Below are 13,649 nucleotides of genomic sequence, written 5' to 3'. Positions count from 1 at the left end.
CTTCACACACCTCTTGATGATCAATGGTCTTTTGTACTTCTTTGTGTCTGCTCGTCAACAGCTTTCTCATCAAGCATCGCAGTAAATACTCCTCTATTGTCCTGAAGATCGTAGTCAAGTTACAAATTTCAGCTCAATTATGGTTATCACGGACAATACTCCCGAGGCAATTCTCGGGTGATTGGAGGTTTGCTGCTTGGTGTCGTAGCCTATCAAACAATGCTTGGTCAACTCCTCTCATTCACCTGGGTTGTACTCCCAAAAAGCATGATGAGCCTCACAAGTCAAGGGGACTTTGTCATCTTGCAAACAGATCGCTGTTGCCCTGTTCTCAATATGTTGCTTTATTCAACACATTGTCAGGTGTATTCAAGAAATGTTATTCTGCGACTATGCCAGCATACAGTTGGCAGACTTTTTGTCAATCATATCTGTGTACCAACTAGACGAGTATCAAGCCAGCACGATCTACGTCCAGAAACCTCGCGTTACCTTGAGTCTGGTTTATTCTGACCAAACATCTTTCATGGCAACTGTTCTTATTTGTCCAGAAGCAGGTGATCACAAGATCACAGCTAATTCTTCAGGGTCACTCACATAACGAAAGTGTGTAGGCGATGCATTCACAGTGAACTATATAGAGATGCTACACAGCGGACGTTTCATGGGATTTGGAAATAATCTAAAACACAAAGAATAAAAACAAGACGGTACGAACTGAAACCTGACGTAGGGGTCAATGGGATTCCGAGTCTAATGCAATGCTCAGATCAAAGTATTCAGCTATGGATAGTATGGGTGGTATGGAGGGTATTTATATTGCAGTGCTGCCAACACCACCAATTTTCTCTACCCATCCAGGCACCACGCTGCGATGTCGATGTGGCTTGCAGTCCCGTCTTACTTTGGGAGTAAACAGCTAGGGTTGGACGAAGATTCCAGCTTGCTCCAAATGTACCCTTCATTAGATTGACTCAAGTTTAACAGGACCGAGTCAACGAGCGACATTTGGCCATTTCAACGATTCCCAATATGATAGCACCTTGTATGCTGGTTCCTGACCTTTGTGAAAGTAGCTCTCAAGCTTGAGCCTAATGGCCTTGATTCCAAGCAAGTATTAGGCGTCATCTAAGGCAGTGTGTGATTCTATCTAGTTTCAAAAACTGTTACGCCCACTATCGTCAAATACCCTGATTAGCACGACTCCAATTATCAGAATCAGGAGATCTTACATATGTGGTCCCCCTATCAGCTAGCATCAGATAATCTCACCACTAAGCAACATCATGATCCGTGTAGGGGAGACCTCAGATTATAGCATGCACAAATCGAGAACGGACACAATGGCGGCGCTCTTGGCTGTGGTTCGTTGGCGCCATTCCGGTTAATACATGCATAAATGTAACCCAAGTTGGGACACCAACGATCCATACCTGCATCTTTGGGATACACAAAGAGCAGTGCTTGCTGCATAATCACTGCATAGTCGTGTGAGGAGGGGAGCTCCGATTTCGAACTCAGGGAGCCGGCTTGAGAGCAACCACAGGTATGGTTGACATCGTATGGCTTCATTGTGCACAGGGGGAAGCCGATATCATACGAATGTATAGTCAACTGGTATATGGAGTTGGTGGCAGTACACACCTACCAAGTGCATTGATGTCTACAACTTCCTGTGAAAGTCTTGTGAGAGTCTTGTGCCTTGATTCCTAACTGCATTAGAGACGAAAAACGGATGAATTCGAGAGAGCCGCAGCGCATACGAAGAGGAGAGAAAATAGAGCCAGTGAAGAATGATGCACGAGGCGAAACGACTTGCATGAGGCTCTGAGGCAGTCAAAGAAATGTACATGCACCACCATGAATAGGTAAGAGAAGTTGGAAATCGGAGAGCCCGACTATCAAGATGATTGCTTTAGTATAAGTTTCCAAAAATGACCATAAAGCCTTGATGAGAAGACACCAGGTTCATCTTCGCCAACCGACAGAGTGATTTTCTTTCAAGAGTCAAAAGTTCCGCTTCTAGACCCGGATTCGACACTCTGTGGCTGATTGATCTCTTCGCCAGAACAAAAGGCAGCATCGAGACTTTTGTCAAGACCTTGCACGACCCTGACTTAAGATCGGTCCGGGTCCGCTCCCAGCGGGGTTCTCCGGCCCCGTGCCTCGAGTTGAGGGGACATGGCCGGGGTCAATCCCCATAATGACGTTATTAGCGCTCCCATAAACGCCGTGGGTCTGATAGAGAGTGTGCTTGATGATCAAAAGGCAGACACTGAACTGAGAGAGTTGGAAGAGTCGGGGCCACTTGTTGCTACCGCGTTGCATAGTTCAAGTGAATTGCTGCAAGATTAGTTGTCACCCCTTCTATCTGCATCATGTCCAAGGCTACCCTCCAAGAGAAGACAGACTTCTCGTGTGTTCGCGAAGCTTGGAGCATCTGGAAAGGGTGCCTGTCAGGCTCAATCTAGGCATGATTTGCCCCCACATGACACACTGCACGACACGACATCACAATCGTCTGGGGAAGGGTTTTCACTTCTTCCCGTCATACGATGATAGACTAGCTGGCTAGATACTATACATACCACTGAATATGCCGGGCCGGTAGGCTGCACGAATCTTTTGGAGTTGGTTTTGGTGTTGCGTTTGATGGACCATATGATCAGCAAAGAGGCCCCACGCCTAATTCCTACATAATACCAGTAGAACTTGGATCCATGAAATGATTTTTGAGTTGCCACCGTAACTTGAATCAGGGTCTGTCCCGGTATCGCGGCCACTGGCGGGTTTCGGCATCACCATGTCATATGGCCAGTAAGACAAGCTACCTAAAAAGAGGCTGCGAGGTACATAGAAAGGAGAAAAGGCACACAGGCTTCGGCTGTGCCTCAGACAAACTAGCCAGACCAGAATTAGCTTATCATGGTTTTTTCCCGGAACTCTGTGTCCCTAGGGTGCCATTTAACCCCTGGACGGACAAGGACAGAACTCGAATTGGCTGAATCTGGTCCCGGGACCATCACACCACCCCCCTCCCCTCCCCCCAAAATTAAGCAACGGCATCCACCGACCTTCGGACTCCGACCGGCTCTTGGAGGACCTGCCCGGCCTTGTCGTCTATCCATCGTCAACGTTTTTATAACCGGCCTACGTCGCCACTCCTTTCACATTTGCCTTTGCCTGGTTCTTTAAATACAGAACTTCAACTTACACCCCTTCAACTGCTCATGAACGTGTTAGTGAGGCTCTCTCTTCACCAATATACATACAACCGACGCCGGTACAACATCGTCAACGCAACATAAGAGACAACTTCTTGGAGTGGATCACTTCCCCTCCTAGTTCACCGCGTCTCCTACGACATTGCATCACAGCAATTGTGAATATCTTCAAAAAGCACTGCCATTAGCAACGCCGCTTCCGGGCTTTGACCTTACCCCCATTTAGCATTTACCCAACGGATATATACAGCAGCATCTTTGCCAACCAATCATGGTTCAATTATTGGCTGATCCCGCATTCTCGCCCGCTGGAACTCCAACACACGAGGGCACTAATGGGCCTCTTATGAAGCGTCCTGGCCCTGTCAGGACTGACTCTTCAACACCAATGACCAGGGAAGAACATGCCAAACGAATGCAGGAGCTCAACAAAAAGAGGGGACTGATGAGGGCACCCAGAAGAGGCTGGTCAATGACTGACTACCAAGGCGACCATGTTGCCGGGTCGCACTCGGGCGCTTCTCACATTGAGCGACAAGCACCCATCCCCGAAAATGAGTCGCCTCCTCCATCCACGCCTTACCTGCACTCAACTCCTGAAGTACCGGCCGAGGATAAAGCGGCCCATCTTCCTCATCGACCCAAGTTGCCTCCTCCTCGTCGCTCATACTCTGTAATGGATTATGAACCAGTTCCTCAGACACAGCCACAGCCCCCCAAGGATCACACGCTGCTAGATCTTCCCTCTGAGCTACATTACACCATCTTTGATCACCTTGATCCCATTGACAGCGTTTGCTTCGGCCTCACAAACTCCAACTTCTACGAAATTCACCGACGACTCCACGGCACAGTTCCTCTCTCCAGCCGTTACTCTGGACCAAACGACATGGAGTGGGCTTGGCGAGGAGCTGGCCCCCTTGTCCACCGACATGAGCGAAACCCTGAAAAGGAGGATCCTATGGGACAGATGCGTGTCAAGGGCCAGGTGTACTGCAGAAAGTGTGGCATTTCGCGATGTGAGCTGCATCGTCACCTCAAAGACTGGATGGGCGACGGTTACGAGTACTGCTCCATCAAGGAGGTCTTTGGCAAGCCCGCAGGAGAGGATGCAAAGCCATACTGCTACATGAAGTCGCCGAAAAACCCGCATCGATGTGGACGTCACGGAGGGAAGTAGGGTGCATTATGATGAACCTAGACGACAGCAAACTAAGATAAACGACATGATACGACAATTCACCCCCATGGGGGTATGACGAGATGAAAGCAAAATCCAAAGAAGACAACGCCCTGATTTGCTTTATTTTTATTATTTTTATTATTTGGGGCAACTCTAAGAGCGTTACGGTTAAAGATCTTTTGGTTTCAGTGTGTATTATCTCTTGAGAAGTGGGCATTTTGGATAATGGATAACGGATACTGCGACTTAAGTCAGATCATGGATAGCAAACATCAGGAGGGGTGGCACCAAAAAGGAAAGTGCGGAAAAGGAACTTCCTCATATCATAACATGACGCAATGAAAATATTTCTGATATCATGAGCGTGCCTTATCGTTACTCCAAGGTCAATGAGACCGTCAAGACTGTGTTCCCTACCCTCGGGGGGGGGGGGATACACGGCCCTTGATGGGTTTGGCTTATACCAAAATTCGCTGGCGATCCACCGATTTGGGGTCCGTGTTTTATTCCCCCCTAGCCTACTTCCAGAAATTACACAGATTACACGGATATGTGGAATTACTCTGGAGCGGCAACTGCTAGGTACCGATCTACGGTAATAATTACCTCTGTAGTTGATTTGAGACGTCATGGACCACTCTTCGCGGCATACGCGCTTCTTCATTGAAATACGGGAGCTTGCACCTGATGATCTAATTAGTATGATGAAATATATCGGGAACATCTAAGATAAGCGAAGGGAGTGTCATTCAAGCTTACTAGTAGTACTTTGCAGGCATGCTATTGTTAGGATCAGGGAGACAAAGAAATAAATACCATAAGCAAATTTATCAAACTTTGTCGACTTTACAGTGTCACTAGAAAGGTCATTTTTGCAATGCTTTTAACTTTTTAAACACCTGTCAGCCTGCTTCCAACAATACTTTCGAGGCCGTTGTGTGCACAAGGAGCTGTTGGTATGAATCTGTTCCCGCCGTATCTCTTTGTCTAACAGTTGTGAACCTGATCTTTACTCCTCTGGCCTGCTCTACTCTAATCTGACAGTTCATGCAACAATGCGCCGACCCAATACCCGAAAGAGTAAAATAAATAAAAAGAGAAGATGTTCGTCTGTATCCAAGACACATATCCCTTTATCACGGTGCAAATTACCCAATCCCTTAAACGCCGATCCCATGACAGGGATTACAAAATACCACTCATGATCTTGTTCCACTCCGGTTGATAGCAGTAAGAAATGCACGGCGAGTGCTGTCGTTGTTTAATCCTTCCACTTCGGTGTACAGTCACCCTTGGCGTCGATCCAATCGTTGATGCCTTGCACAAACCAGCCACTCGTCCACTTCTCTTCCGGCTTTTGCTCTTTGCGAGGCTTGCCCCTCTTGAAACTCCTGGCGATGCAGCACACGTTATTGTGGTAACGCCATTGGAAACAGCGCCGGCCAGCGTGCCACTCCTTGTTACCCTTCTTCTGACTGTAGCGGGACCTAATCATCTCGTTGCGTTCTTTGTCGTCCTTGAGATTGTAATAATCGTCTTCCGAAATATCGAGGTTTTCAGCCTCGCAGACCATAGCACAGTGCTCCTTGGATCGGTGAGCGTGTTGCTCAATTGCGTTCTTCTCATTTTCCTTCTTTTGTCGGCCCTTCTGGTGGTCAGTGGCCTTGCCCTGAGCTTCAGGACCAAATCCGATATAGCAGACATCGTCAGACAAGTTATCCCACTCGTCGTGCTCGGCCTCCAGCTGAGGAGCCCAGAACTGGTGATACATTTCTCTGATTTGGATGAACCCCTAACGTTGATGGTTAGCTTCCTTCTCTGCAAACTTCAACATATTTCTGGCGAGCATACCTTTTTCTGTCGCGTCTTCTCGAAATGCCAGGCGTCGCTGACTTCCTCGGGATTCATGTGATGCATGGACAAGAGGGGCTCACACCAGTGATTGTTGCCAAATGGAAGGGTCATGGGCTTCTCGCCGTTGAACATTGGGTGTGCTTGTTTGACCTTCTTGCCGGTTTCCATGACAGCCAGGGACATGAGGTAATCACCACAGCATTCATGGGTAGCCATCATATCGTACTTGTGTGCCAAGTCAGGAATCTCAACCATCTTCCTCATGGTGTCTCCATGGATCACATAACCACTGCCGCCATGGGCGAATGGCTTTCCCTTGAGCATGGCAACACTGCCGACGTACGGTGTCTCTGTGCCATTGACCCTGTTGCGGAGATACCACACGAGATTCGACCAGAAGACGTAGGTGTCGGCTTCAGCAAACACGTACCACTCCTTGTTGGGACGCATCTCCCAGGCTTTCTCTACCATGTGGAGGAACTTGTACTTATCAAGATTCCAGCCTTCCTTCATGTTCTCGGTGCAGTACTGCTGAGCAATTGGGCATTCAGTTTGGGCTTTGTAGAGGTCAAATTCCTTGCGTCCTTTTTTGACGTCATCCTTCACGTCCTTGAGGACGTCGTAGATTTGGTACTTGTCGATTTGTTGGTCCTGTCCGGATTAGTTAGCTGCAACCCCTTATGGAACGGTGGCTTGATATAATTTCATCGGTAGCGCCAAAAAGAAGCCCCCTTGCGCCCCCCTTTGTGGGAGAAGAATGCTATGTTTACTCACCAGATCAGAAAAGAGAAGATAGTCATCCAGACACTGCAGACTCGTCAAGAGATGGGCCGGGAGCTTTGTAAATGCTTCGGTGGCACCGGTTTTCATGACAAGCATGATACCATCAGTGTTGGGAAAGCCATCACAAACTCCGGTCCAGTTTGATAAAGGACCCGAGGGAACATCCAAGTCTGCCGTTTGAGAAGGCATGAACTCGCTCGCGATGCTGGTTGTCGCGCTATCGCCGTCTTCGTTCTTGTGGTCATTGTTGTTTTGCGACTGATCAGAGAGCTTGGTACCATCAGGCTGCTTGTCTCCCTTGTCCTTGTCCTCGGCCTTGTCATCGCCCTGCTGATGCTTGTTCTCGCTTTCTTCGGTCTTAATCTCACTGTGTGGAGGTTTGTGCTCGTCGCCTGAGGCTTTCTCATCGGCCTGGAGTTTTTTCTCGCCGGTCTGAGGCTGCGTGTTATCCTGTGGCCGATGTTCCTTGTCGGCCTCTTCGGGCTTGTTTCCATCCTCTTGCGACTTGGGTTCACCACTTTGTACAGCCTGCGATTCGGTCTCGCTGCTCTCGGGTTTCGTGGTCTCCTTTGGCACCTCGCTGTGGATCTGGTCGGTGCTTTGGGGTGTATCGCTGTCGCCATGATCAATCTCAAGAACCGCTCCGTCATCCTCTGCATCCTCTGCCTTCTTGTCGTCCTCTGGGTGTTGAGCTCCAGCAGGCTTCTCAGCGCTGGCGGAAGCTTCTTTATCTTTCTCGCCTGTGTATTGTGGCGAATCCGTATCGTATGGGTTCTTTTCGGCAGGCTCCTTGTCGTTCAGTATTTGGTTGGTAGTCGTCTCGTTGAGGTTGGCGACAAAGCCTTCTTCGACATCGTATGCGGCACCTTCATGGCTGAGATAATTGGTCAAATGTCCATAAACGCCCGGTGAATCGTCGCTGAGCCGATGGAGGGGTACAACAAGCAGCAAGGTCAGGGCGACGAGTGTTACTGTAATCAGCCTCCAGCCCCTGGGGGTGCTCCAGGCAGAGCTTAAGTGAAGGCCCATTGGGAAGAGGAGTAAACTGGTTATACAAAACAGGAACGCATGCAAGAAAGGATACGAGTATGAAAAAAAATATAAAAAAATACAAGGGAGAGTGGCGCCTAGAGGCTATAAAGATGGAGGTAGGCTCTGAGAAAGAAAGAGAAAGATGATAGACGGGATGGAGGCTGAGGGCGGGACAGGGTACAAGAGAGTGACGACAACCCAAGAAATCCGTCTACACACGGAACGGGAACCACGTTATTTTGTGCAGCTAAGTTGGCATGGTTCTTTTCAAGAACCTCGCTCGTCTCGTCCGGCGACGTGTCGATAGATACGATCGTCTCCACATCAGCTTATCCTAACTCCTTGGCTTCCGTCGCATACTATACGTATGTACGTACGTACAGAGTATCTGGGTCTGGTCTACATAGCTATCTGTGCCCTTGGCTGCATGCGAATCACAAGTTATTTGTTGAAGGAAACAAAACTCAGCCAGGGCCCCTCCCTAGTCCACTAGCTACTAATCGCTAGTCAGGCCCAGGCTTGATGAGGCGTCCCGTACAGGCCGGATGGGATTCATGGGAGGACAAGCCGCTAGACATGCCTCCACAGAATGAGGTGAACGCACATGCTGACAGGAGTGGACAACCTAACAGCTCGCGTACATACATGCTGTACTGTACGATTCAGGGGTGCTACATACATACCCTGGGCCATGACAGGCAAGGTAACAGCAGCTTTGGAATGGTCCATCTGGCGATCACCCTTTTCAAGGACCAAGCGCCCGCATTCCAGACAGTTTGAGTTTAATAGAATACCGCAATCCATTGCCGGTAAAGCTCCCAAGCTGCGTGTCTGGAGCGTTGGGCTTGGAATGCAGCTACACAAAAGCTTTTCTGCAAGCAGCGCACAACGGCCCGGCTTGGAATTCAAACTCTGCTTCTACCACTACCACGCGGCCAAACGGCATTTTGCGCAGATTGCTCACAGCGCCAGGCGTCGCCCCAATGCCAATAGTCAAGGTTGTGGCTGAAAGTCATGGCTTTTACGTGGCCCGAAACGGACAATTCGACATTGACCTGAAAGCAGCCATTGAATAATTACGTTAGAGATGGGGAAAATGAACCCTGGATCCAGACTTCGATAGTCTCTGATGAATATTGTTTCGTTTATACAGGTAGCCGCCGATAGTGTCACTATAGCGCCTCTCTGGTCGGCGTTAGAACATGCCAAGCGCTGGCTAGGTGGACTACTAAGGTGGGGTGTCCTTTGTCCTTTTTTTTTTAAATTTTTTTTTTTAGTTAACCTCCCTAGCCTCCATCCTTTGCAGCTGTTAGAATGTTTGGCAACATTGTGCCACCAAACTATTTCAGCCCCTGAGGCTTGCATTCAGACCCGTTGGGATCTTGGCTTGCAATGCACATTAGTGTCATTACTGGGCAGCTAGGGCTGACAATGTGATTAATTATTGTCAAACTCCCCCCTCGCCTTTTCTTGCAACAGGATCCACGGTAGTCGTCATCAACCTTTCTCATCAGCGGCTGCACAAGAACCCACGTTTCAGATGTGTCTGAAACTTGAGTCGACATCCATCTGAATCCGTCACGAACCCCAGTCGTGGCGATGATCATTTCGACTAATGCCGATCCGGCCATCAAGATCGGGTCTGGACAGCATATACTTTGGTCGAGAAACCTTGCTGTTCAATGGCCAGTCCAGAATTCAATCATTTCAACATGTTTTTGGATGATCTGGAGAAGCTATCGTGAACCTTAAATGTTCTGATTTCGGCAGATAGCTTACCTACTAACCTAGGCTGTAGCTTTTTCAAGGGTCCAGACTCTCTAACTCACGTTATCTTGGACCCGGAGACCATCAACGAGTTGATGAATACGGCAGTTAGTATGTACGGATACACTTGACTTCAAACGCGCCTGTTGTAGGTATGGCTTGGCCAGGCGGCAACGGAACAGCACAAATCCTCTTGGGTATGCTGTCAGTCCTTGCCATCAACGTTCTCTCTTGACATTGATCAGCAACATCAGCTTTGTGTTATCCTTAAGACAGTAGACACATGTGATTGGTCATGCAGGCGGATTTGATGCATGTTGCAACGGGATCTATGTCTTACAGAAAAGCAGCGTCCGCATGAGATAGCACTGCAGGAACATGGGCCCTCAACTGTCTGACAATCCGAGAGGCCTATTCGGGGCAGCTATCCGCCAAATGTGTAAGAGTTACGTTGAGAGGCTGCAAATGGTTGCACAAGCCTCAAAGGTATGGCGATTGCGTATCGCAGTTTTCACTCATGTCAAATAATTACTGTGATCGATTCAGTAACTTGTGTATCTGTGCCATGCCTAAGGTGCCCAGGTCCTTTTCGTGCCCAGAGGCAGGTAACCTGCAGCTCACGTTGGTCTGCAAGGGTTACCTCATCAACGCATTTCCATTCATAGCCGAGAGTTGAGATTGAATTAAAAACTATGAGCTGGAACTCTTGTTCACGGGCAATCTTGATTGATAAGATGATAAGTAGCCGTCAACGATAAGAAAAACAGCAACGATCGACCCCTAGGTCTGGCTGGGGGAAGCAGCGCTAAGGATCTCATCAACCACGTGCTGGCATAAGGTAACCGATATCATTACCTACCTACCTAGGTAGGTAGGTACGGACAAGAACAACGGCTCTAAAGATCACAGTACGGATTTCGTCCTTTCTTCTCCCTTTTCTCGTGTGAATAGCCCAAACTTGACTCGCCTAGGAGCTCGCCAATGCAGATGTCAGCGACGTTACTGTTTCAAAAACTCGATAACATTTGCTCAGGGACTCGACCTGCGTGACTTGCCAATCGAGGCATCATATCCAGCGCGAGTACATAATTACGGTCAACTGCTTTACTCAGCACGGCATTGAATCGCACCGCTTGCGCCATTCACTTCGAGTGGTCCCGAGCCGAGCGCTGGTTCGCCCATCGCTATGCTTCATGGAATCATAGACTTTTGATTCCTCCCTAGACAGGGTCCCGATGCCCCGCCCCCCGCCGAGCAACAATCCGAACAAGAGAACCTGAACCGAGCGGCTATTGCGCCATCAATCGTCAATTCTATAACGAGGCTCAAGAATCGATGATGGAACGTTCATAAAAAAGCCAGGGTTTTCCAATGTTGAAAAACTCTAAACGCGACACCACTGGTCTTCTTGTACTTGCAGGACTTCTCGATCTAAAGCAAATATCTAAGGAACTGCCATGGGAGGTTGACATGCAGTTCGGTACTCCGGATAGAGCCGGGCTCCTATCGCATCCACTCAATCCAGGGACTATGTCTAGATCGGGATTCTTGAAGTCGCTCGCAATCGGGGATCACAACCAATTGGACAGATACAAGCTCGCATCCTCCCCAGATCTCGCTTTCAGAAACGTAAGCTTTATCCATGACTCTGGCTGGGGATCGAGCAATTTCATTAAATATGCAGCCCACCATTTGTGGTTTCTTTTCTTCAACATTATTATTTCCCATTTTCTCTGCTGGACGTCGAGTGAATTTTGTTCTTCAACCCAGTCTCTAAAGAAACACTCGACTAGTTTCTTGGAGTTCGTGTATCAAAGACCTCTATCTACATGTGATAAGGCTTTCGTGGGTTTTCAAGTCGCAACAAGAAAACTTGGAATAAGACCAGAAACCCTGCAATTGTAACCACAACACCAGCAAACAGCCAACGTTACAGTAAAGAAGCACTGTGCCTGGTGAAGGAAGGAAAAGTTCCTCCCTCTCAATTCTGAGCGACTTTCCGCACCCAACTCTCTCAGCTCATGTTCAACCTCTGAACCATCAACTCACATCAAGGGCCTTATAGACATGGCAAGCCTGTCGCAACCTGGCCATGGGCCAGTTCAGACGAGTGCAGTTGTTGTGCTTGGTGCCTCCTCATGCCTTGCAATACCTCCTCCCTCCCCTCCTACACCATCCTCATCACCACCAGGGGACACCTTCTGTGAACCCATTGACCCACTGAGTTTGGAACGAGAACTAAGAGGTGACTCTCCAATCAAGGACCAGCGTCTGCGAGAAGGGGTCCATGTGCTCAATACAGAGGCATTGGCCTTGAGAAATCTTTCGCGGCTTTATGAAACAGATTCTGTAGCCCGGGACGGTTTCAACTTGTCAGTCCAGGCTATTACCAAGCAGCAACGGGCGAATGGCAAACTCGTTGTTATTGGCGTAGGCAAATCAGGACACATTGGACAGAAACTCGTGGCTACATTCAAAAGTCTCGCCATTCACGCCGTCTTTCTTCATCCAACTGAAGCCTTGCACGGGGACCTCGGTATCATAGGGCCTAACGATACTCTGTTGTTCATCACGTATTCGGGCAAGACTCAGGAGCTGCTCATCATGCTGCCTCATATCGATGAGTCACTCCCGACTATACTTCTCACGTCGCACACTTCCCCGGAAACATGCGAGTTCATCAATCACCGGCCCAACACCATCTTGCTCCCGGCCCCAATTCCAGAACCTGAGAAGATTTCATTTGGCGTTTCTGCTCCCACCACATCAACGACAGTGGCGCTGGCTCTTGGTGATGCAATAGCAGTTACGGCAGCCAAGGAGATCAATGCCAGCATTGCGGCTGTCTTTGCGAAGAATCACCCTGGTGGTGCTATCGGTGCTGCAGCTCGACAACCTCGGACCATCAAGGATATAGCAGTCAGATGGCACGATATACCGATAGCACGAGAGTCAGAGGGGGTGAGCCTGGGGTTTGACTTGCTACGTGCTGGCCTCGATTCGGTCACTGGTTGGGTCAGAGTGCAAGATGGAGTTGCCTCTCCGGGTACAATAAGAAAGATTAGTAGAGACGACCTGAACAAGAGTTTGGAGGAGATTCCAGATGCCTCAATACCCAAGGCTTTGATGCTTTCGCTATCCTCAGAGACTACTATCCGTCAGGCACGGGACATCTTGAAGAACATGCAACTGTCACCGAATGACGAAAATCTGGAATGTGAGCGAGAATCTGCCATTGCAGTGATGGAAAGGGGAGAGATAGTGGGCGTCCTGGAAGTTGGTAGTCTCTTGGATTTTGAAGTATGACGCATCTGAGGACATGCATGGACGATATTTCTGGCTCCTTACACTAGGGGCTACACTTATGACTGGCAAGGCTAGATGCCGACGCATTATGGCAGCGCATTGGCGATTATTACTAGGAGTTATCATAGATGACTGCACAGCGCATCTTATGGGGAAATCGGCGTTCTATAGACAAGTTTACACATACACCCAGACCACGGATCATGAAATGCAAGTTCATGGTTTGCTATGACACATTACATTGCTATTCCAGGTCACATCTCTGCTCTTATGAGTAGTGTGAGTGACCGACTTTCGTAGAGCTTAAAAGCGTATTAGGTCCTAACGAGCGTTCAGAATCATGTTCAAGGGCTTCCCAAATCAGTACCAACACCTTTCACACTATCGCGTGCAAACATGTGGTATTGACATGCCGTTTTCCTCCGAATCTTCTAGATCTCCTTTATCCATGTATCCTCGACTTAGTCTTGTGACACTGGACAGGACATGAATGCTACCCT

At 48.7% G+C, this 13,649-nt stretch overlaps 3 protein-coding genes across 3 annotated transcripts; 2 read left to right on the top strand and 1 right to left on the bottom strand.

The window, feature by feature from the left end:
* Positions 1-3,495: 3,495 nt before the first annotated feature.
* Positions 3,496-4,404, top strand: FPRO_08091 (uncharacterized protein; the record flags this gene model as incomplete). Its single annotated transcript, XM_031233781.1, has 1 exon — positions 3,496-4,404. The coding sequence occupies one exon, from the start codon at positions 3,496-3,498 to the stop codon at positions 4,402-4,404; it is 909 nt and encodes a 302-aa protein (XP_031083584.1).
* A 1,264-nt stretch (positions 4,405-5,668) lies between these two features.
* FPRO_08092 (uncharacterized protein) lies at positions 5,669-8,073 on the bottom strand (the record flags this gene model as incomplete). Its single annotated transcript, XM_031233780.1, has 3 exons — positions 5,669-6,199; positions 6,259-6,912; positions 7,036-8,073. 3 exons carry the CDS (start codon positions 8,071-8,073, stop codon positions 5,669-5,671), a joined length of 2,223 nt encoding a protein of 740 aa, XP_031083583.1.
* A 3,837-nt stretch (positions 8,074-11,910) lies between these two features.
* Positions 11,911-13,149, top strand: FPRO_08093 (uncharacterized protein; the record flags this gene model as incomplete). Its single annotated transcript, XM_031233779.1, has 1 exon — positions 11,911-13,149. One exon carries the CDS (start codon positions 11,911-11,913, stop codon positions 13,147-13,149), a length of 1,239 nt encoding a protein of 412 aa, XP_031083582.1.
* Positions 13,150-13,649: the final 500 nt, after the last annotated feature.

The sequence above is a fragment of the Fusarium proliferatum genome (assembly GCF_900067095.1).
Source record: "Fusarium proliferatum ET1 genome assembly, contig: FPRO_scaffold007, whole genome shotgun sequence".
Lineage (NCBI taxonomy): Eukaryota > Fungi > Ascomycota > Sordariomycetes > Hypocreales > Nectriaceae > Fusarium > Fusarium proliferatum.
The sequence above is the reverse complement of the archived record's forward strand: the minus strand, read 5'-3'. Positions and strand labels throughout refer to the sequence as shown.